This window comes from Herpailurus yagouaroundi, unplaced genomic scaffold (assembly GCF_014898765.1).
Source record: "Herpailurus yagouaroundi ecotype Mexico unplaced genomic scaffold, PumYag 195, whole genome shotgun sequence".
In the NCBI taxonomy this organism is placed as follows: domain Eukaryota; kingdom Metazoa; phylum Chordata; class Mammalia; order Carnivora; family Felidae; genus Herpailurus; species Herpailurus yagouaroundi.
Window position 1 is genome coordinate 11,877,591 of NW_024412426.1, and position 24,660 is coordinate 11,902,250.

Consider the following 24,660-nt stretch of genomic DNA (forward strand, 5'->3'; position numbering starts at 1 on the left):
ACCAGTAATTTTCTGCTTATGTCCTATTCTAGAGTCAGTACTTTTTGATGTGCTTTTTATTTACTAAGGTTGATAAGTGTCACATATATAACAAATACCATTTCCCAGTTTTAAAATTTTTATTATCTTTCAATATGCTAGAGGGTTTTTTTTAATTACAAATAATTTTTTTAATGTTTGTTTTTGAGTGAGAGACAGAGCATGAGTGGGGCAGGGGCAGAGAGAGAGGGAGGCATAGAATCTGAAGCAGGATCCAGGCTCTGAGCTGTCAGCACAGAGCCTGACACAGGTCTCGAACTCACAAACCATGAGATCATGACCTGAGCCAAGTTGGCTGCTTAACCGAATGAGCCACTCAGGTGCTCCAGTATGCTAAAGTTTTAAAGTTAATAGTCATTTTTTTAAAAGTTTTATTTAAGTAAGCTGTACACCCAGCATGGGGCTCGAACTCACCACCCCAAGATCAAGAGTTGTATGCTCTTCCAACTGAGCCAGCCAGTCGCCTTGTAAATAGTCATTTATGTTTATTATTTCCCTTTGCAATTTTTCTCATTGCTGTGAAGTTTAGGAAGTTCTCTATTAAGAAATCGGATAAATACTCCCTTTTTTCCCATATGGCTTTTAAGGGATTAATATGAAGTGTAGCAATTATGGTAATTATTTTGCACTTAAGTGTTTAATCTGTAAGGAATTCATATTGCCTGATATTATATGAAGCTATAAATTTGATTTTTTTCCAAATAGCAAACCAGTTATTCCAACACCATTTGTAGAGTAATTCTTTACATTTCATTCTTAGTGTAGTCATGTATTTTTTATGATGTTTGTGTCAAGCCAGTTCTGTCATTTCCCTAACTAAAATGATACAGTGCAACATTACATACAATCATGTGTAACTGTAATGTAACTTAGGTTTCTGTGCTGCTTTACAGATTGAATGTAGAAACCGACACTCCAGGAAGGAGACCAAAAATCAGTTCTTTATCCCCTCAAGGGCCTGTTAAACTCCAGGAAGCATCATATTCCGATGCTAATCAAATTGTCTCACAGAACCCTTCTTCACATGGGACTAAAAAAGATTTAACTAAATATGACAATTTTAAAGATATTAAATTGACAAATGTTAGGAGCAAGGCTGACCATGGAATTAAAAACTTTTGCGGTCCTAAGATTGCCAAAGATGTGAAACCAAAAACAGAAGGCCAAGCAAGTGAAAAACAATGGCCTCATTTACTCACTCAGGGGGAGAAGTTGAAAGAACTCAAGAAAGAAAGGTACAGGAAATTTAGAGACAGTTCTGAAAAATGTGTTTTGGGGAAACGCAAGAGAATCCATTTTTCTCAGGATTGTAATTCCGACAAGATAATCAAGGAATCCCTTGAATCTAGAAGAAGGAAGATCAGTTTCAAAATACCAATAAAATCCCGTGATACTCTCCAGAAGCTTGTAGAAGAGAATGTCTTCAATTTAGAGTCTAACAATTCAAAGACTAAGCAGGAGAAGAAAGAAAGACTGAAAGGTTCCCAAGCTTCATTAAATTTGACTAGGCACAAAAGTGAACGTTTATTTTCAGAATCCACGTATAAACAGTCTGTACATGAGTGGAAAGGAAAATATCATCATGAGCATCGAGAAAGTAATGATTCAGGTTTTGGTGAAAACCCAATCCAGGTAAGGTGGTGCAAAATGAGAATGTCGGTTGTAGCAAAGAATTCTAATAACAGTCAGGTTTGAGTTTTTTCTATTATTAATAGTGATCACAGAGAGCAGATTCACCTTAGAAAGATATTTGTTGGTTCCTTTATTTTACTTTTTTAATTCCAACCTCCTTAGGAAGATAATCCCAGTAAGTATCAAGGATACTTGGTAATAGAAGGTAATTGTGAAAAGGTAGAAAGCAGCACTTACAGAGAGTCCTTTCAAAAAAGCACTGTGACCGTCTCTTAGGCTCTTCTCTAACCCTGGTTACTATGGAACATCCAGGTTACTCTTCTGAAGAGCTATTCCTTTAACGAGTTGTTTTGGAGTGCCACTACCAGGCACTGCAATCACAGTCTCTGTTTTCAGAGACTCCTTCATGTGAGGAGACACACAAGCAATCATCTTAAGTCTAATAAGTACTTATCACTTAACATGGGAATACAGAGCCAGGGAATAATGGCCTTGTACACTGTAGAGGGGTTACTTAAGAAAGGTTTGCTGGACAGAGTCACATTTAAACTGAGAGCTAAAGAATGAAAAGGAGTTATTCAGGTGAAGCCAGGTAGGGTGGGATGGGAGAAGCAGGGATGTTCCAAGCAAACGGAACTAGTATACAGAGATCCAGCCTGGAAAGTTTGGTACATCTCTTTTGCCTCTAAATTATGCAATAAATCAACACGTGTGGACTAGTTGGAGAACCTAATCTCTCTAGCCTCGTTCCTGTGGCAAATAAAATTATTTATCTTTATAACTTTTTTTAATGTTTATTTTTGAGGGGCAAGGGAGGGGCAGAGAGAGAGGGAGACCCAGACTCTGAAGCAGGCTCCAGACTCTGAGGTGTCAGCACAGAGCCCGATGCTAGGCTCGAACTCAGGAGCCGTGAGAGTCAGACCTGAGCTGAAGTCGGACACTTAACCGACTGAGCCACCCAGACACCCCTAGAATTATTTACCTTTAAGAGAACTTAAGAACTTTGGAATTTCACAACTTCCGACAGTCTGATGTTTAGAGACTGCTTATAAACAGGAGTAGTTGAGCCTACCTGCTTTTAGGAACGAAGACTATAAGATACTTCCTAGGAGACACAGAGGGATTATAACTAGGGAGGCTGGAAGAGCTGGAGAGAGTACTTTTCGTTCAGTGAAACTGAAAGAGTCCAAAGAAGAAAACAGTTGAGTTTGTTCTTTTTATTGCTTTCTTAAAAGAAAGCTCCAGTTTTCTTGGGTTACAACCAGTTCTCTAGAGAAAATGTGAGAAAGGAATTTGAAGTTGCAAGATGTTCAGTGAACACTTTGGTGTCATTGCTTGATGTTCCCCCCGTACTGTGCATGTAAGGAACAGTACGAGAAAGCCCTGCAATACACCTTACAGTCTCTTTTTGTCTCTAAATAGAATTACCACATAAATCAAAAGAGGTACTTAGCATGAATATTAATTAAGTTGTAGGAGAAGCAGTTTTTGCATGATTACTTTCCAGTTCTTGGCATTAAAACTCCTTATAAACTGTTCCTTTGATAGCAATCTAATCTGACTTAAAGTCCTTTAAACACAGGAGCAGCAAGTAAATATTGTTCTTATCTTAGTATATTCTCCTTAGCATATTATTGACAGTAGTTAATCTTCCTAACATTATGTTTGTTGTTTTTCTCACAAATTCTTTAATAGATAATTATCTTCCTAAAATAATGAGTGTACTTCACAAGGAAGTAATTATTATTTTCTGGACTTGGTAATCCTGTTATTTAGTAATCCCATTATGCTTTCCAAAGAGAAAATACCTTCTTTTGTTTCTTATATTTTATAGCCCTTTGATAGAGACCCCTTCATTTGCACCCTCCCCTCACCATTGAAAACTAATGGTCCAGAGATTTATAGTTCATAGCCCACTTTTATTTTTATTTTTTTATAGGCCACTTTTATAAATAGCATCCTCCTCCTACAGGTCTATGAGGTAGCAATTCAACAGTTTATCAAACATTAATTAAAGCTGCCTATTATGTATCAGGTACACTTCTAGTTTCTAGGGATTTAGAGATGAATAAGATGATCTTTACCCTCAAGAATTTCCCAAGGAGGCAGATTAGTAGACAAATACAGTTGCAATACAGTGAAATAAACATTAGAGCCCTAAGAATTGGGCTGGTGTTAGTATAAATTTGGGGGTGAGTTAAGGAAGGGCTGACAGAGTGGAGATTCTTGAGGTTGGTGTGAAGGGTGTGTAGAGCAAGAAATAAGAGTTCTCCCAGGGTGGAGGGCCAGCATGGTAATGGTAGCAAGTCATGAGATTGTCCCATGGCAGAGCATACATGGGGACTTAAGTTGTTCAGTATGACTAGAGTTGAGATGTGTAGAAAATCTGCATATAGGAGAGGGAGTGGGAGAGGAAGCCAGGGTCAGGCAATGGACTACTTTGTATCCCATGGGAAAGATTTGTTCTGTTTTATCTTGTGTGCCTTAGATGGTGTAGAGAGCCACTGAAATATAACCAGGGAAGCAGTATAATCTGGTTTTCAGTTTAGAATCACTCCAGTAGATAAAGCCATTGTTACTCTCATTATTGATACTCCTTTTTGTCATCCCCAGGGAAGGCTGTATCCCAGTTCATTTATTTAATAAAGTGTGGTAGGAGGAGGCAAACAAATGCCCACTGAGACTTTCTTTTTTTAATAGGGAGAAGTCTTCAGGAACAATTGACCTGAACTTTTTGGTTTGGAGAAGTGATAGAAAATTTATTAAAGTCACTGGAAGTGGCCTGTGGTCAAAGAGAGTGAAGGGTAGTAGTGACCTATGTAAATGAACAACAGGACTTTAAATATCAGGAGTTGTAGGAAATTCTGATAATATTCTCTGGCTTGTTTGGCACTTCCTAATGGAAGAGAACCTTAAGGATCTGGTGAGATTTAAAGTCAATTGGAGAAGAGATTGTAAAATCCAGAGTCATGACACAGTAAAGCTATAATGAGCCTATGTGTGTGATGTATATGGTGGTATAGCATGTGAAGACTGGCGTTGGGAATTTAGGATGAAAGCTGAATTCCCAGTAAAGCAACCTATGATATACTTGTTTAAAGGGAATATGTAATTTATACCATATATAGCTGCCTGTAAAATACATGTGAATTTGGTGCTATTTTGCAGAATTCTTAGAAGATGATTTAATTTAGTAGTGGCTTTTGCTGAATTCCCTATTACCTGTACATAGGGTCAGGTAAATCTCATCTGCTTAGCAAAAGTGCCAGTGGAAAATTGGAGAGATTTTTTACTTCTGTTGAAAGACAAAAATTAAAACACAGACCTCTGGTGCTCTACCCATGTATGAGACAACTATGCATTTTTCAGCTTTTCTCCTTCAGCCATATCATAATCTTTAGGTTCCCTTTGTTTGTCATGTTACTTTTATTTTTATTTTTTTAAGAAGATGTTAAGTAATCTCTACACCCAGTGTGAGGCTTAAATCCACAACGCCGAGATTAAGAGGCACATGCTCCACCGACTGAGCCAGCCAGATACCCCTGTCATGTCACTCTTACAAGTGGGTCAGCTACTCCTGGGTGAAAATTTCCCACCATTGAAGGCCAGCTTGTTTACCTTGGTCATGGTTCTTTCTGTTTCTCAGGGTGGCATGTAGTTCTACTCTTATAATACAAGTATTTTTAGGTGAAGGAGTAAGCGTTAAACAATTTCTATCTTGTTTCATTGACTTAACCTTTCTTCTAAAAAAAATTTTTTTTAACATTTATTTATTTTTGAGAGACAGAGACAGAGTGTGAGTGGGGGAGGGGCAGAGAGAGAGGGAGACACAGAATCCAAAGCAGGCTCCAGGCTCTGAGCTGTCAGCACAGAGCCCGATGTGGGGCTCGAACTCAAGACTACAAGATGATGACCTGAGCTGAAGTCAGACACTCAACTGACTGAGCCATCCAGGTGCCCCTTGTTTCACTGACTTAACAGAATGAGGCTTTTTTATTTTAGGGGAAGTTTCTATCTAGGGACAATTTGCGTCTTAGGGGGGGGATTTGGCTGTTAAGTAGATAGAGACATATTTGATTGTCAAGATTGGGAGGGAGAGGTGCTGCTGGTATCTAGTGGGTAGAGGCAAGGGATACTGTTAAACAGCATAATGCACATAATAACCCCTAAAACAAAGAATTATCTGATGCCACATGTAAATAGTGCCAACGTTACAAACCCTACCCTAGGTATATACTTCATCTTTAACTAATGAAATTACTTTTCATTTCAGAGTTTTGAAGCTCCATGTTCTTCAGTGTCCCTTGAAAGTATTCAAGATACAGATCAAGAGGTTTCTGATATACTTATTTACTTTGAATATTTTAATGAAATTAAGTCAAACAGTTCCTATATTTATAGATTAAAAAAATGGCTATGAAAACCTTGATAATATGAAAATAACAGTGATATCTCTACCTAATATGTAAGTTTGTGAAGTCATGAAAAACTAGCTGGAAAAATACTTAATTTACTTGATCACCTTTATGTCTTTGTTTTTAATAAGCTCTAAACTGGTTTGAATAAAGAGCATGGAGCCTGTGTCCACAAGTTATATGAATTCTCATTTAATGTTATCACACATTTGCATGCTTATACCTAGGCTTGCCAAACTGCAGTGTGATATTAACTTGTTGGCTTCATTTTTCTAATCAGCAATAAGATGAAAATATTATTGAAAATGAGAGTGCCTGCATTTTTTTTTTTAACCTGTTGGCTTCATTTCCCAGCTGGAATCTCCTGATTGACTCTCATGAAATTATTGCATAGAATTTTATGTTTCTTGGTCCTATATTAAAATTAAATTCGTGGAACACTTTGTTGCAGTTTCCTATTTGAAGAAGACTTTACAACCATATTGATTACTTCTTATTTGTGATGGTCAGTTGTATTTTTCTGTCTTGTGGGTCGGTACTCCTTGAGAGAAGAAAGATTTCTCACCCTCTCTCTAAAACTAGATTATATTTACAGTCCTTCACATCAAAATATATCAGGGAGTTACTTCCCTGAAGTGAGAAGGGTCTTAAAGCCTAGATTTCAGTTTTTGATGGTTCATAAACAGTCTTAGAAATCGCAAGAAGAGGTTCATCATCCAGATGTAAACATACTTGGCTCCCAGAGTACGTTGAAGTGAAAACATGGGATGAGGATGAACTTATTTTGAAGGGCTACTAGGGAGTAGGTTTTGTGCAGGGAACTTCACATTATTTCAGTCCTCACAAAACTACTACCAGGAAATAGATATTTAACATTCCTATTTCATAGGTGAACAAATGGAGACCCAAGTTAAATACTTTGCTTGCCTAAGGTTACAGAAGTAGTAAGAGAAGAGCTAGTTTTAAAACCCTGCATTTTGTTTATAAATCTGTATTCTTTCATCTTGCGGCCTCCGTATTTTTGTAATTTTTTTCCCACAAACCATTTCATCTTCGGTGAATTAATTAGAATTAATAGCTTTCCAGCCTTTTTAATCTGCAGAGGAGATAATTCAAAATATTTTACTGTGGGTCTTTTGCTATTTAGATGCAGATAGTGGAAGAGCTCCATGCTGTACGTGTGGGGAAAAGTGTGGATTTACCTGTGGTTTTATCTTCCGGGGAGTTAACGAGCATGGAGATTGACTTGGTGGACGATGATGTACATTCCTCTCCTGGTATATCCTATATGTAGATGATGATGTTTATGATCTCCTGTACTTTCTTAGGAACCTAATGTGTGAACATTCAATTTTTATAATATTTAGATGAAAGATGTTAAGGTGTGCTCATTTGAAATAAGGAAGTATGATATATTTCTTCTAGCTATAGGAATCTGGTCAGATATTTGTTTATCATCACATTATTGGGCAGTTGGCCATATTTTTGCCAAGCATCAGTAATCACAGTTATCTATTATTGTGCTATCAATGATCAGAGTTGTCTTTTAGTCTTGGTCTTAATCCTAACTTTTGACAATGTCAGCTTATGTAAAGCACTGATCAGAAATAATGCAAATTGCTCAAAGGTATTATACTCATGGTTTTTTTTATTTATGTAGTAAAGTTTTGATCAATTTTACCACTGGGAGAAGATAATGATAGATATTATCCAAAATCTATTAGCATACTGGTTTGAGTTGTGTTTATAAAAATAGTATTGCTACATCACAGTCACATTGCACTTTTCAGTTTGCTAAGTGTTTTCCTGTGCATTAATTTGTCTGATCCTCACAATGGCCCTGTGAAATAACAATGCTGGTGTTATCTGTTTTCTTTCACTTTCACGTGTTTTTCTTTTCAACTACATTTCACTCACCGTATATTAAAATTAGCTTATAAATTATAAGTGCACAGCTGCTAGTGATGCAGAACGGGGCTTGGGAGCATAGTTAACTGCCAGGGCAAATTAGTTCATGATTTAAAGTCCACTCAGAAACAATTCATGATGTTTTACTAGTAGATAATTAAACATTGATTACTGTCCCTTTAAGGATTAAACAGTTTTGTTTTTGTTGTCTAAAGGATTGCCTTGTCTTAAGAATACCATCAAAGTTCTATGATACCAAATTTTAGTTATTATACAAGTCTTTTATCAAGTGCCATGAAATCCTAACTTTACTCTTTTTCTCTAGCAAAAAGTGCTTCAGATAAAAAGCTTCTAATTGTTATTGACACAAATATTCTGATGAATCATCTCAAATTTGTTAGAATTTTGAAGACCACAGAAATCCCAGGTACTTATAAAACGTGATTCTGATTTTCTTACTTGAGTTGATATTTTATATCAACAATGATGTGGGTTTTGTTTTTTTTCACAAACACGTTTCCACCTGGATATGCTATGAAGTATATATATTAATATATGTATGTTAATAATCAGCATAAATTAAAAAAAGAGCCTTGAGAAGTTAACCTAACAATCTAAACTTACTCTTCTTTGATCTCCAATAGTATTTATTTTTGTACAATTATTTGATTCTTGTATCTGTTTTTAATTTCCATTTTTTATGTGTTACCTCTTCATTAAAAAAATTTTTTTCATGTTTATTTATTTTTGAGAGAGAGAGCTAGTACGTGGGAGGGGCAGCAAGAGAGGGGGACAGAGGATCCCAAGGGGCTCTGTGCCGACAGCTCAAACTCACAAACTGAACCATGAGATCATGACCTGAGCTGAAGTCAGACACTTAACTGACTGAGCCACCTAAGTGCCCCGTGTTATCTCTTCATTTAGACTGTGAATTCCTTACTTCAAAACTTCCAATTCTCCTAAAACAATTCAATTTAGTAACCAAATAAACATTTGTTGACTTCTAAGAAATCTTTTTTTATTTTTCAGGCTTTGATAGACTTGTGTTAATAATTCCCTGGGTGGTTGTACAAGAGCTAGATCGTATGAAAGCAGGAAAACTACTAAAACACGCCCAGCACAAAGCTATACCTGCAGTTCATTTTATCAATGACAGTCTAAAAAATCAAGATAAAAAGCTATGGGGTCAATCAATACAACTTGCATCTCAAAAAGTTTGTAAGTATGGTTCTCTCAGGATGTTTTCTGATTAAGGTTTATTTGGGTGCTGACTCATGATTGGAGGGAAGTGGTGCAAAATGTAAAAGAAAAATTTATAATTAGGCACCTGGTTGGCTCAGTCGGTGGAGCAAGTGACTTTTGATCTCAGGGTCATAGGTTCGGTGGAAGGATTACTTAAAAAAAAAAAAAATCTTTATTATTTCTTCTAAAATTTATTTATTTATTTTGAGAGAGAAGAAGAAGGGAGGGTGTGGGGAAGAAGCAGAGAGATAGGGAGAAGAGAGAATCCTAAGCAGGCTCTGCACCGCCAGTGCAGAGCCCGAAGCAGGGTTTAAACTCACAAACCATGAGATCATGACCTGAGCCGAAGTCAAATGCTTAACCAGCTGAGCCACCCAGATGCCTGATAAAAACAACAGCAACAAAAAAAATCTTAAAAAATAATTTATAATCATTGGAATATGGAATGGCCAGGTGTAGTGATGGTTTGGGATATTTGGTTAGGTTTGGTTCAGAGGTTTTGATTTTGATTTTTCTGCTTCTTAGGCTATGTCTGTATTTCACAGTGACTGTACAATTCTGTATGTATAGTTTTCTCTATTACAATACTTTGGATCTTTTTGTGTGTGTGTGAATATCATTGTTGAGTGATGAAGCCAGTAAGTGATCTAGGTTTCAAATCTGTCACTGTATGCAGTTAGTATGATGCAGGGAGAGGCATTGTTTTCCTCTGGTTTGTCAGAATCGGTAATAAGGGGGTGTTTGTATAATAAAGGTCTCTAGATTTTCTTTTAAGTCATTTTTAAATCACTCTAGTCTTAGGACCTAAGTGTATTCTTTATGTTTTATATATATAACTTTGTGGAAAAAATCTGTGTGTAAAACAACACTGTTGTCTGCAGAGTTTATACATATATTTAGAGAATTTATTTCATTCTTTAAAACTTTGTTTCTTCTTAATTCATAATTATGTATATATTATGTACATTCACTCTATTTTAAATATCGTGGGTAGGGGCGCCTGGGTGGCTCAGTCGGTTGAGCGTCCAACTTCGGCTCAGGTCACGATCTCGCGGTCCGTGAGTTCGAGCCCCGCGTCAGGCTCTGGGCTGATGGCTCAGAGCCTGGAGCCTGCTTCCGATTCTGTGTCTGCCTCTCTCTGCCCCTCCCCCGTTCATGCTCTGTCTCTCTCTGTCTCAAAAATAAATAAATGTTAAAAAAAAATTTAAAAAAAATATCGTGGATATGTTTTCTGCTATATTCACATACACTATAAGATATGAAAGAATTCATCCTATGATGAATCTAATTATGGTATTAGCCCTGTTAAGAGTTGTTAGTCCAATCTTTGGAGAGAAAGGGTCTCCCCCATTCATTCACTCATTCATTCCATTTACAAATGTTTATTAGCTCTTAGTATATATTCCATATACAATCTTTGTGTATTTTGAGCTTCATGTGGTATGTTTAAGAGCTTTCAAAGGGAAACCACACATATCACTTATTAGAGTTAAGACCAAAATGTTTGAACATTCATATTAAACCAAACATCTTAGATGGTCTTTTTTTTGAACTTTTCATTATGAAAAATTTCAAATGCAGAGGTAGAATAACATATGAATCCCTATGTACCTATCACTCATTTTCAGTAATTATCAGCATTTGCAAGAACTGCTGCAGGAATTTGAAGCAGATCTCAGATTTATCATATCGTATCATTTTTACCCATAAATACTGTGGTGTGTGTTGCTAACCGACAATACTTCTATTTTTAAACAACCACACGATTAACAAACATAACCCCTCATCCAAACCATCATGTCAGTGAAAGCCCAAACCTTAAAAAGAGATGGGAACTTTTTTTACTCTTAATCTTTTATTTAAAATTTTTTGGTTTGTTGATATAAATTATATTTTGTTATATAACAGCATGGATAAGGATGATAATAATAGACAACATTTATATGGCCATTATTCTCCAGGCCCTTTTCCAGGTGCTTTAACAGCTGATATCATTCAAACCATGTAGTACTTGTAGAAGATACTCTTATTAGCCCCATTTTAGAGATGAGGAAATTGAGACCTAGAGAGGTTAAGAACTTATCCTATATAGCCTATCTATTTCTTCAACAGATTTGCTTTGAAAATTATTTTAGAGTTCACTTTGAATAGATATTTTGGCCACATTTGTTATTTATAGATGCTTAGAATGATTCTTTTGACTTTTCCATTTTCATGTGCTTTTTGATAATTTAACTTATTCACTCTGTGCTGTTTTTGATGATTAAGGAGGATAAATTATAGTAGTGGTCTCAAACTTCTGTGTTTAAATTTCTGGGTGTCTTCCTTGAAATCCCTATTTCCCTTTAATATTTGAATGGTATTATTCTATCTTAGTTTTATTAAACTGCTGAAATTACTTTTAGTTATAAGGTTGTAGATATAAAATTAGGTTATTTGTGTAATTATCTATGTCAGGTATTTATGTCACATAAAGAACTTAATGTGTTTCTCCGTATCACTGTTTCCTTCAGACTGATCATTAAAAACATTCTTTGTATAAAGTACAGTGTACTTAATAAGTTTATTCTGTTGATAATGATTTTATGATATCCATTAGAAATATCTTTAGGCTTTTTTATCATAGTAAAATTACATTTTATATTCTAATGATGAACTAATATTCTTATAAAAAAATTCAGGATTATTGAGTAAAATTAAAGTGCTTGTTTGGAAAAAGGCAAGAACAAGTTGATCTTTTATTACACTTTACAAATGTTAAGCACGTTTGCAACCAACTCTAATAATTGCTAATTTGTATGTATTATATTCCTTTTATATAATCATTGAGTGTGATAACAATGCATTTTTGAACCCTTTTCAAAATTGTGTTTATTTTATATAGTGTTCAGTATGGTGAGAAGAGAATAGGATTTGAAATCTGATTAACCTGACCTGGAGAAAGTTAAAGTTGAGGAAACTAAGGAAATGAAGTAGGGAAAAATAACCTCCAGCTCAAAAAATGATTGTGAAGATTTGTTGAGTTCATATATTAAAGTACTTGATGGTTTATGGCCTAGAATAGGCGTAATTCTCTTGTGTCCTTGTTAAATGGAAAGCTTATACAGCTTGACCAAAACAAAACAAAAAATCCCTTTTTCCAAAATGGACAAAGAATAATAGATAATTCACAAAAGAAGAAGTACAACTAGTCTGCTCCTTGTTCACTGCAAATATTTTCCTGTTTGCCATTTTTAATGTTGTTAATATCTTATGTATAGACATTTTTAATTTATATCTTTCACTTTTTCTTTCCTTATTTCTTTTTATTGCTTCTAAGTTTAGAAAGCTATTCTTTTGCATTTTAATCAGTGCTTCAGTGCTTTGGGAATATGAATTAGTAACTTTTCAGGAGAGCAATTTTTTCAGTGTTATCGAGAAGCCTAAAGATAAAATTCTCTTTCTAGAAATGTATTGTAAACAGATAATCAGATGCTTACAGTGATTTATATAATATTCATGACAACATTATTTATACAGCAAAAAAATTGAAACAACCTTACTGCCTAACAATTAGAGAAGTTACATACAATACTATAGCTATGTGAGAGAATATTACTATATTTCAAAAATGTTAATAACAAGATAGGATTTAAAAGAATAAAAAGTATCATCCCAAATTTGTTAGATTTATATAGATTATTATGTATACTTACAGATGATGAATATTGGATATATTTTAGCTGATGGAATTATGAGTTATTTTTAATTCTTCATATTTTCTGTATTTTCAGATCTTCTATAATCCTTATTATTTTTTTTTTTTTAATTTTTTTTTTTCAACGTTTATTTATTTTTGGGACAGAGAGAGACGGAGCATGAACGGGGGAGGGGCAGAGAGAGAGGGAGACACAGAATCGGAAACAGGCTCCAGGCTCTGAGCCATCAGCCCAGAGCCTGATGCGGGGCTCGAACTCACCGACCGCGAGATCGTGACCTGGCTGAAGTCGGACGCTTAACCGACTGCGCCACCCAGGCGCCCCAATCCTTATTTTTATAATAAGGGCAAAATAATCGGCCACTCCCACACCTGACATTTTTCCATCACTTTTATATTTTCTTTTATGATCTTTTTGTTGATTCATTTATTTGCCAAATATCTGTACAGACACTGTTCTGGGGCTGCATCAGTGAATGACATAGACAAAGCCTGCTGTTGAGAAGCTTAAATTCTATTAAATATTAAAAATTATATTAACCATAATTTATACATAATTTTGTGGGGTTTTTGATGTTAAGAGTAGAGGTCATTGCTGTTGTGCCATTTAAGCTGCATTTTAGGTAATAAGTTTATATTACTTAAAAAGCACTTGTTATTGCCATTTATTGGGCCAACTGCTTCATATTAATTTTATTACATTCTCCTGAGTAAGCGGTTTGCCCAAGATTACATACCTAGTAAGTGGGAAAGCAGGGATTCAAACCCACATTGGTCTGTTTCCAGAGTGTTCATTTTGTTCAGTTTTGAACAGCACCTGAGCAGGTGCTCAAAAATATTTGTTGAATAAATATTTCATGACTATTCTTGCAATTTTAGGTGTGTTTTCAAGCCCCACATATTCTAGAAAAAGTGAGGGAACAGATAATCTTGAACTTTGATACCTTTAGAGCAGTATACTGTAACCTTTAAACTCCTTTCATCTGCTGAATTCGGTTGTTGCAAGCTAACTAATGTTTTTTGTTTTGTTTTGTTTTTGTTTTTGTTTTTTGCTGCCCATTTTGCCTTATTGTGGTATTTACTCTGGACTAAAAGAAGGAAAATAGGCTGCTGTAATATATGTCTGCTGGCTCACTGGTTCTCTGATAAAAGGACTGAATCACATCTCCCTCAGGCTTATGGTCTGCAATCATTTCAGTTCGGTCTAGATTTCACTATGAGATTGTCAACTCCTCAGGAGTTTGTATATCCAGTTACTTAGTGCAGGGGCCTGGGTACAAATTCAGCCTTATATAAAATGTATTACTTGAATGAATGAGTTTTCTAATTTGAACGTTTAGAAGAGTAAGTAATGTAGGCTAAACGTTGAGGTTAGGTAAAAAGGGTATAGTCTGGGAACAAAGTTGGAGCTCATTGTCTACTATGCATTGAATTTTAGTGTGTAAGAGACTTGCCAAGGGGTTGAATTGGTGTTTGTGTCTAGGCGCCAAAGGATGTGACCCTGAAATCTTAAGAAGCACCATAGGGAGTTTTGAGGCAGGCAGTATAAGGACCTAGGAAGAACACTGTCTTTGGTCCTGTTTCTACACATTACATTATTTTCTCAAAACCCAGACTTTTACATCATGCTTTAGGGCTTGCAGAATGCCAGCAGACACTCTGTCAGCCACTGACGCTTGGTAGAAATTACTTTTTGTGTTTTCTGCCTGGGGCCCGTATTACCTTTTCCTATACATCTCTGAATGTTAATTGCTTAGAGATTAAGGAAAAGCAAACACATGAAAATGGTTCCATTGCTGGTAGAACAGTTGTTTATTATTTTACAGACCTTTTTGTTAAGTGGAGATAATTTCAAGAATGATGTAATCATCTAACTTACTTATGATCTCTACGTGACTGAACTGAGAGACTGGAATTCATATCTTTCTTTAGGTTTCTAGTATGGCATTTAACTCACTGACCACTTTTCTTTCCTTTGCATTTATTAATAGGCATATCCTATTCCATTTTAGTAATAAACTACATACTTTACTAAATATGCGATTATATGCTACCTGAATTCTAGATCCAGAATTTTTAAGGCATTGTTTTGCCGTGTTGTATTTTTCTCTTTTTATTTAAGAAGTTTTATTTCTTTTAGATGTTTTTGATTTGTAAATATGGCCTGGGCTGCTTAGATTTTTGGTGTGCTTATTGACTGTTGCTTTTGCTAAATTTGCAGATGGGCTGAGTGATGAGAACAATGATGATCGAGTATTAAAATGCTGTCTTCAGTACCAGGAATTATTCCCTTCTTCTGTTGTTATTCTGTGCACGTGAGTTTCACGGTCATTTTACTCTTTTTTAATTTTTTAATCTTAAAAAAAATGTTTATTTTTGAGAGGGAGAGAGCATGAGCAGGAGAGGGGCAGAGAGAGAGAGAGAATCCCAAGCAGGCTCCACGCTGTGAGCACAGAACCCAAGGTGGGGCTTCATCTCAGGACCCATGAGATCATGACCTGAGCTGAAGTCAGATGCTCAACCGACTGAGCCATCCAGGCGCCCCATACCAAAGAATTTTTAAAAGTCATAATGTACCCACCATGCTAAAGATGGAGAACATACATCATTTTCTAAATCTGCTAGTAAACATACTCAATTTTATTTTACATCCTCATAACGTGTAAGCTATAGAAGAATGAGATTTGAATCTTATAAAGTCTCATTTTGGTTTTATTTATAAGACATTCAGAAACCTTTTGTAAAAGCTGGGGGCAGCCAATTTTATCTTCCAATAAAATAGTTCAGAAATAAAATTCTGACAAATTTGTGGTCATGAGGCAAAAAGGTTAATTAATTAATTAATTAATTTGTGGGGAAGAGGCAGTTTATGTTGCAGTTATGCCCCTGGTGCCTGTTAATAGAGTGAGGGCTGGAATGCCAGATCTCCCACTTACCAGCTTTGTGACCTGGGCAAGTTGCTTAGTTAGTTACCTCACATGTAAAATACAGGGGGGATATTATTCATAAAATGACCTCAGTAGGAATTTCCTCCTCCTCCTCCTCCTCCTCCTCCTCCTCCTCCTCCTCCTCCTCCTCCTCTCTTTCTCCTCCTTTCTTTCCTCTATTCATAACTTATTTCTAAGGTAAAACTAACATAATGTTAAACAAATTTGTATTCACTGTGTATGAAAAAAGGCTCTGAAGGAACTGAGAAGGGCAATTTTGAACTGCAGTTTTAGTCTGAATTTTTTTTCACTGAAAAATGGAGCTTTTACTCTTTTTCAATCATGCCTAAATTCACTATGAAATGCAGTGATGAGAGAAATGAATAGACCTAAGGTTTTTCTTGTAAGGGGGCTTGGTCAGTTATCATTTTAAATATATGTAATTTTTCAGGGCGCCTGGGTGGCTCAGTCAGTTAAGTGTCTCACTTTGGTTCAGGTCATGACCTCATGCCTCATGGGTTCGAGCCCCATGTCAGGCTCCATGCTGACAGCTTGGAGCCTGGAGTCTGCTTTGGCTTCTGTGTCTCCCTCTCTCTCTGCCCCTCTCTGCTCATGCTCTCTCTCTCTCTCTCTCTCTCTCCTTCAAAAATAAATATTAAAAAATCTTTTAAATATATGTAACTGTTCCCTCACTGTTCAATACACCTAAAGTAATAAAACATTACATGTTAACTGTAATGGAATTAAAATTTCTTTAAAATGTAAAAAAAAAATTCCCATTTTAGCTGTCTTCAAAGATGATGTTATTCTTTTCAGGATTAGAGGAAATACTAGAGATTTATGTCTAGCATATTTAAAATTATTTTTTATCTAGGGCATAATATATCATGGAGTTTGTGGAAGGTTGAAATAGATATGTTAATCATTTTGAAATGAGCCAAGCTAAATTTGAGGAATGATTGTTATGTAATTGTTTTTTTAGTTCAACTTAGAATGAAACTTAAATTGGTGAGACTTTAACAATTCTCCGTTATTTCTGCAGTCAGTGTTTTGGGATTAACAGAGGTAACATTTCTTAGTGAAACGAAAGTTTGTAGTCAGACTGTACTTTTAATTCTAGCACTATCATGTTCCAGGTGAGCCTGTTTTTTCATTTTTATTTTTTCCTTTAAAGGGCTGTAATCATGCCTACTGAGTAAGTCTCACCTACTTACTGTGAGGATAAATTTGTTTTACTTAAATAGATAATGGTAATGATGAAAATATTGATAATGATAGAGCTAGGAGAACCCTTCTATACCTTATTTTAAGTACATTATTTTACATTTGCAACCCTGAGTATGGGCCAGCAATACCTAGTTCATATCTCTATCCATTTCTTTCTTCTAAATTCTAGACTAGTATATTCATTCTTATTTGCTGTCTTTACTTGGATGTCTCGTAAACATGTGGGACCTGCCATCTCTAGAAATGAACTCTTGGTCTCTCCTTCTAAACTACTATCCATCTGAATAAAAAGTGCCACCGTTGGGGCTTCTGAGTGGCTCAGTCAGCTAAGTATCTGATTCTTGATCTCAGCTCAGGTCTTGATCTTAAGGTCATGAGTTCAGGTCCTGCGTGGGGCTCCGCACTGGATGTGAAGCCTACTTTAAAAAACAAACAAAACCAGGGCATCTGAGTGCCTCAGTTGGTTAAGCATCCAACTCTTGATTTCGGCTCGGGTCATGATCTCATGGTTTTTGGCTCGAGTCCTGCATCAGGCTCTGCTCTGCTGATAGCGCAGAGCCTTCTTGGGATTTTCTGTCTCCCTCTCTCTCAAAATAAAATAAGCATTTAAAAAATTTTTAAAGTGCCATCTTCCACCCATTTGCTAAAGCCAGAAACCTAGGAGTCATTTTTGATACTTGCCTCTCTGTCATAATTTATATCCAGTCAAGTAAGGGGTCCTGTGTGATCTTTTCTTTATCTTCCTTGCCAACCTGTGTCAACCAGGTTGTTTTTCCACTGCCTTTTTGACTCTAAGACTGATTGTGCTGTGCACTTCCATACTTGCTCTCTTTCATTTATTCTTCAAAAGTAATGTATTTAAAATTTTTTAATTTTAAAAATAGTTGCATTATGGAGAATTTCAAAATACTTAAAGTGAAGAAGAGTTAGTAAACTCTTAAGTATGCAGCTACAATTTTCAAAATTGTTCCATTCTTTTATTATCTATATCTCCATTCACTCCCTGTCCCATGACAGGGAGTATAAAACCCATGAGTGGTTTTATACAGATTTTTTGTGTTTTGAGGGAAAATGTGCCATTTTGGAATGCATAAATCTTAACTATACAATCTTCACAATGGATACACTGGTGTAGCCCACACATTTCTATCGCCTCTTGATAGATAGAAAACTTCTGTCACCCCAGAAAATACTTTTATGCCCTGCCCCTTTGTGCTCTTTTTCTAGTTTCTTTTTCTTTTTATTCTTTTATGTTTTTATTTTATTTTTGAGAGAGAAACAGAGCACGAGCAGGGGAGGGGCAGAGAGAGAGAAAGACACAGAATTTGAAGCAGGCTCCAGGCTCTGAGCTGTCGGCACAAAACCTGACGCACAGCTGGAACTCAAGGACTATGAGATCATGACCTGAGCCGAAGTTAGATGCTTAACCAACTGAACCACTTGGGCACCCCTCTTTTTCTAGTTTCTTAAGGTGGAAGCTGAGATCATTTATTTGAGACTCCTATAAATTTCCCTGTAAGCACTGCTTTAGCTGTATCCCACAAATGTTGATGTTCTATTTTTTTCATTCAATTCAATTGAACTTACCTTTGACAATTAGATGATTGCTGTTTAATTCCAAATATTGCACATTTTTTAATCTTCTTGTTATTAATTTGTACTTTAATTCCAGTTTGGCTTGAGAACATTAATTTATATGGTTTCTGTTCTTTTAAATTTGTTAGTTTTATTGCCAAGAATATGGTCTACCTTGGTGAATGTTTTATGTGCACTTAAAAAGAATTTGTATCCTCTTGTGGGTGGAGATTCTATAAATTTCAGTTAGGTCAAGTTGGTTGGTAGTATTGTTCAGGTTTTCTATAACCTTACTGATTGATTATTCTGTGATTATTGAGAGAGGAGTGTTGAAATCTCCAACTATAATTATGGGTTTGTTTAATTCTCCTTTCTGTTTTATTTGTTTTGCTTCATGTATTATGAAGCTTTGTAGTAAGATGCATACACATTTAGGATTGTTTAGGATTGTCTTCTTGGAGAATTGACCCTTTCTCGTTGTGTAATGTCTCTCTGTTCCTGAAGTCTCCTTTGTTTAGTATTAATACTAGCATTCCAGTTTTGTTTTCGTTAGTATTTATATTGTATATCTTTTCCTATCCATTTACTTTTAATCTGTGTTTTTATATTAAAGTAAGTATTTTGTGGGTAGTATATGGTCAGTACTTTATTCTTTGTCCATTCTGAGAATTTCTTTGAATTGATAAGTTTATACCATTCATTTTTAATTAGATCAAAATCTACCTTTTTGCTAATTATTTTCTATTTGTTTCATCTGTTCTTTTTTCTTTTTCTTTCTTTTCTTGAGTTGTGTATTTTTTATGGTGCCATTTTATCTCCATTATTGATTTATTTATACCGTTTTGAAAAAACGTTTTAATGGTTGCCCTAGCATCTAAAGTTTATATCTTACTTGATCAAAATCTACCTTCAGAAAATATTATATTGCTTCACGTTCCGTGTAAAGATCTTATAATAGGATGTTTCCAGTTTCTCCCTTTTTTTGTACTATCATTGTAATATTTACTTTTACAGAAATGATAAACACATAATATTTTTGTTACTATTTTTGCTTCCATCATTTACCACTTAAAGCAGAGAAAAAGTGAGTATTTTAATCTTGCATTCCATTTTTTGCCTCTTCATTATTTATATAGATTCAGGTTTCTGTCTGGTGTCATATTCCTTTTGCCTAAATGAATTTCTTTGACATATGCATGCCTACTGGCACCAAACTTTTTGTTTTGTTTATCTCATAATTTCTTTATTTCTTCATTTATTTTTGTTTATTTTTTTATGTTTATTTTTAAGACAGAGAGTTGGGAAGGAGCAGAAAGAGAGGGAGACAGAGAACCCCAAGCAGGCTCCGCACTGTTAGCTCAGAGCCCAACACAGGGCTTGAACCTACAAACCATGAAATCATGACCCCAACTGAAATCAAGAGTTGGATGGTCAACCGACTGAGCCACCCAGGCACCCCTCTTAATTTATTTTTGAAAGATATTTTTGCTGGATATACAATTCTGGGTTGACTTTTTTTTTTTTCCTTCCAGTATTTTAAAGAGGTGACTCCATTTTCTTCTAGTTTGTATGGTTTCTGATGAGAAGTCTGATGTAAATGTTATCTTTGTTCCTCTATATGTAATGTGTTTTTTTTTTTTTTTGCTCTCTGCTTTCAAGGACTTTTCTTTGTCCTTTGCTTTTTTAGCAGTTTATTTTTAGCAGTTTTTAGCAGATATGTCTCTGTTTGTATATGTGTGGTGGGTTGGGGGGCTGAGTAGAGAAGGATTTATCCTGCTTGATATTTTCTGAGCTGCTTTGATCTCTGGTTTCATATCTGTCTTCAGTTTTAGATAATTCTCAGCCATTATTTCTTCAAATATTTTTCTGCTCATTCCCTCTTTCCTCCTCATATTATAGAATTATACTGTGGTAGCCAGTGACCCCTGTGATCCCTGCTTCTTAGTATGAACGCCCTTGTATAGTCCCCTCCTGCATTGTACCAGGGTTGGCTGTCTGTGTGACAGACAGCATGCATCAGAAGTGATAGCATGTTCCTTCTGTGATTAGATTATAAAAGACGGGGACTTCCTCCTCGGGCACCCTCTTCCTTTCTCCACTCTCAAATCACTTGCTTTGTGGAAGCAAGCTGCCATGCCATAAACAGCCCTGTGGAAGAGGCCCACATGGTGAGAAACTGAAGCCTCCAGCCAAGAGCCAGTGATGGACTAAGGCCTGCCAATAGCCACATGAATGAGTGCCAATTAAACCTTGAGATGGCTGCAACCTTAGGCAATAGCATAGTACAACCTTGTAAGAGACTCTGAACCAGAACCGACCAGTCAAGCTGTTCCCAGATTTCTGATTCTTAGGAACTGTGTGAGAAAATAAATGTTTATTTTAAGCTGCTGAGTTTTGGGATAACTTGTATACAGCAATAGATAACTAATATAGGCACATATGTTAGACTGTTTGATATTGTTCCACAGCTTCTGGATTTTTTTTTTTTTTTAAACTTGTACTCTCTTTGTATTTCTTTTGACCTGTCTTCAAGTTTGTAATGTTTTCCTTGCCTGTGTCAAGTATACTGAGGAACCTGTTGAAAGCATTCTTTATTTCTGTGACTGTGTGTGTGTGTGTGTGTGTGTGTGTGTGTGTGTGTGTATGTGTGTTATTGCTAGCATTTAGTTGCTTTCATTTAATTTTCATGATTTTCATCTGTCCTGAAATTGCCTGTCTGATTTTGCATGCTATTTACCTTTTCCATTAGAGCATTTAACAAATAAATCAAAATTATTTAAAATTCCCTATCAGATAGCTTCAACATCGGTGCCATATGTAAGTCTGGTTCTATTGATTGCTTTGTCTCTTGGCTGCATGTTATTTTTTTCTGGGCAGAATTTATATACAGATTTTAAGGTTCACTTGCTCTGTGGTTTCCTCCCTTCTTCAGCTTCTCACTTAACTCTCTATCTGCTCTGGCCGGCCCTGAACATGGTCTCTGACATTTCAAGTTACTGTGGCTGAGGCTTCTGTTGTAAGCCATTGATGAATTAGAGAATGACCTCGGGCAAAAAGGTAGAACCTTGTAGAACCTCTATGATGAAGATAGACTTCTCTCCAGCTTCTGCCCTCATTTTTCTGATCCCTAGTGCCTTCAGATAGCTTTTTTTTTTTTCTTTTTTTGTCCAAATCTTCTGATTTTCAGCTGTGGAAAGATTAATCTGACCAAGCTACTGTGCCATTAACAAAAGCTGGAAGCCTGTTGGATTCCAGAATAGCAATTTAATAAACACAGATCTGATTATGTCACTTACCCACTGAAGCCCTTAAATGTCTTTCTATTTATTAATGCCCTTGCCTTAGCCACATAAACTGTTCTCATGCACTATGCTCTAATCATACTTTATTTTTTCAGCAAATAGCAAATCTCACCATTTGTCTTATGCTCACTCTGAGTAAATTTGTAATTGCCTGCCATGTGGAAATTATTTCTTTTACCATGGCTCTTTGTTTATTTCTTTTTGGATGATCATATTCCTGTGTTCAAATCTGGCTGCCGCTTACCAGGTACAATTTTGGGCAAATTACTTAACCTCTTTGCACTTCAGATCCTCATCTGTGGAAGGGGGATACAAATAGTACCACTGCTACATAAGAGGTTTATTGTGAGAATTAAATGGGTTGCGAACATATATGTATATGTATATCTATCTATAGACATATAGCTATCTATAGGGATATATAGTACTTACAACAGTGCCTGGTACCAGGGAAACATTCAATGTGTAGTAATTATTCTCAAAAGCTATTCTACTGTATGTTAATTCCTTTATCTTCTCTGTTTAAAAAAAAAAATGTTATCCTTTGTTAATATACATGTTGAGAATCTCCAACCTTTGATTAAATCCCATGTGTTTTGAGTTACCATGTGATTTATCTTATAAAAAAAATTCTTTCCTCCTAACCCCAACCTTAGGGATGATAGAAATTTAAGAAACAAAGGCCTAATAAGTGGTGTGAAGTCACTCAGTAAAGAAGAATTGAGTGCAGATTTATTAAACTTATCTCCGAACACAGATGTATGTCATCAACCTTGTTTATCTAAACAACAATTGAAAGCAGGTAGTATTCTTACTGCAACTAATTTGAACTATATCTTCTTTTATGTACTGACATTGATAAAAATTGGAATTAATAGTAAATTTCCATCTTGTACATTTAAAATAACATTGTTTGAAATACTTTCCAGCTTGTATATGGTAGAAATAAATGAAAATCATAATGGTAATCCAGAAGAAAACAGTTAACATTATTGTCTTCTACATACGCTTTTACAAATTAATTTGAATTTTTGTCCATACACTTAATGCATTTTTACATGTTTATAATCACCGTGTATATACTATTTTGTGCCTTGTGGAGTGTATCTTTTAAATTAATAGTAACTATAGAAAATATTCATTTGAGGTAGGAGAAATTTTTGGTTTCTTTTTAATGTTAGCTTCCTCTTCATAACCTTCTATCAATGCAGTAAAAACTTAGTAATAAGAGAAACTTGAAAGATTCTAATAATACTTTAATTTTTAATTTTAAACTAATACTTAAGAAATTAATGGCAGTACCATTGTTTTATCTTTTTTTTTTACCAGAATAATCTGTTCTGTAGCTTGATATTTGATGGAATGTTGTATTAAATCTGACATAATTTAAAAATACATTCTACCTTTTCCCCTGTGGGGAAAATAATTATTGAAATCTTTAATATCATATGGACTTTTTATATGTAATTGTATAAAAATTGACATATATACATGCTACTTATTTGACCCCTTTGGTACTAAAATTTCTTTTGTCATAATATTCAAAATGACATTTAGAAGAAGTAACAGGATATTTTGGTTTCTGCTTTTTCAGGGGTAATATGCTTTCAGTTTGCCCTTCGTATTACTACCACTTTAAGTCCTTAGTATTTGTAGAGATAAGCCACTTAATGTTTTGAGTTTTGCCATAAAGAAATTGCAGCTGCCTTCAGGCATCAAATTAATAATGTTAATGAAATGATGTCAATTAAAATAATAAAAACTTACTTTAAAAGGGGAGGGCATAAAGGTAGTTAAACCAGAGATTCTCGTCCTTTCAAAACAATTTACTGATGTGAGCTGCAATGGGAAGAATATACTATTTTTGGACGAAAGCACACTTTGATCCATAATTCTTCATTTTCTATTATAAATAGATGCAAAGCATTCTTTTAATTTTTCCTTTTTTGAAAATACAATTGAATTGTGGTTAAAATATCACACATTTCTTAAATTCCTATTTTAGTAAATACATTTAGTTGCCTTTTGTCAAAAAGATAAAGCATTTGCTAATGTGATATGTTTATATCTAAAATAATTATAGATACATGTTTCTAAATACTGTTTGAAAAGTTGAGTATTGATTTGGTTTCTGTGTAATTTAGGTACTAAATTTATGTACATAAAATGCTTATTATTTATGGCCAAATGCTAATTTTAAAACAATAAAATATTTACTGTGAGTGTCTTAAATAAAGCCTGTGACTCTTTGTTTTAAAGAAGCGACACCATTAGAAGAGAGCTATAAGGGAGAATCTGTACATTCCAGACTACCCATTCTACTTGAAAGCATCATATCTGATCTTGAAAAATCTCTTGGAACAGCTTTATCTTCAATACTAGAAACAGAAATGAAAATTGCTTTTGGAAACCTCTGGATGGAGGTGATTATTTCAACTCTCTTAGTTGACAAATTTCTTTTTCGTTGCTAAAGATTTATGACCTTATCTTAAGAAATAGGACATGTATGGGGCATCTGGGTGGCGCAGTCGGTTAAGCGTCTGACTTCAGCCAGGTCACGATCTCGCGGTCCGTGAGTTCGAGCCCCGCGTCAGGCTCTGGGCTGATGGCTCAGAGCCTGGAGCCTGTTTCCGATTCTGTGCCTCCCTCTCTCTCTGCCCCTCCCCCGTTCATGCTCTGTTTCTCTCTGTCCCAAA

The 24,660-nt window shown here is 35.3% G+C and overlaps 1 protein-coding gene across 6 annotated transcripts in view; it reads left to right on the plus strand.

Moving 5' to 3' along the window:
* The window catches only part of SWT1 (SWT1 RNA endoribonuclease homolog), a 105,290-nt gene that overhangs the window by 17,725 nt on the left and 62,905 nt on the right, over positions 1-24,660 (plus strand). For 5 of the 6 annotated variants that reach the window (XR_005781796.1, XR_005781795.1, XM_040446594.1 and 2 more), the window contains 8 exons: positions 933-1,671; positions 5,945-6,004; positions 7,234-7,363; positions 8,320-8,421; positions 9,024-9,212; positions 15,155-15,248; positions 22,621-22,766; positions 24,224-24,387. Coding sequence is in view for 4 of the 6 variants with exons in the window: in XM_040446594.1 (XP_040302528.1) it covers positions 933-1,671; positions 5,945-6,004; positions 7,234-7,363; positions 8,320-8,421; positions 9,024-9,212; positions 15,155-15,248; positions 22,621-22,766; positions 24,224-24,387 (1,624 nt within the window). In the remaining 2 variants the exon portion in view is untranslated. The remainder of the gene's footprint in view (positions 1-932; positions 1,672-5,944; positions 6,005-7,233; positions 7,364-8,319; positions 8,422-9,023; positions 9,213-15,154; positions 15,249-22,620; positions 22,767-24,223; positions 24,388-24,660) is intronic. The other variant, XM_040446592.1, reaches the window with a different exon arrangement.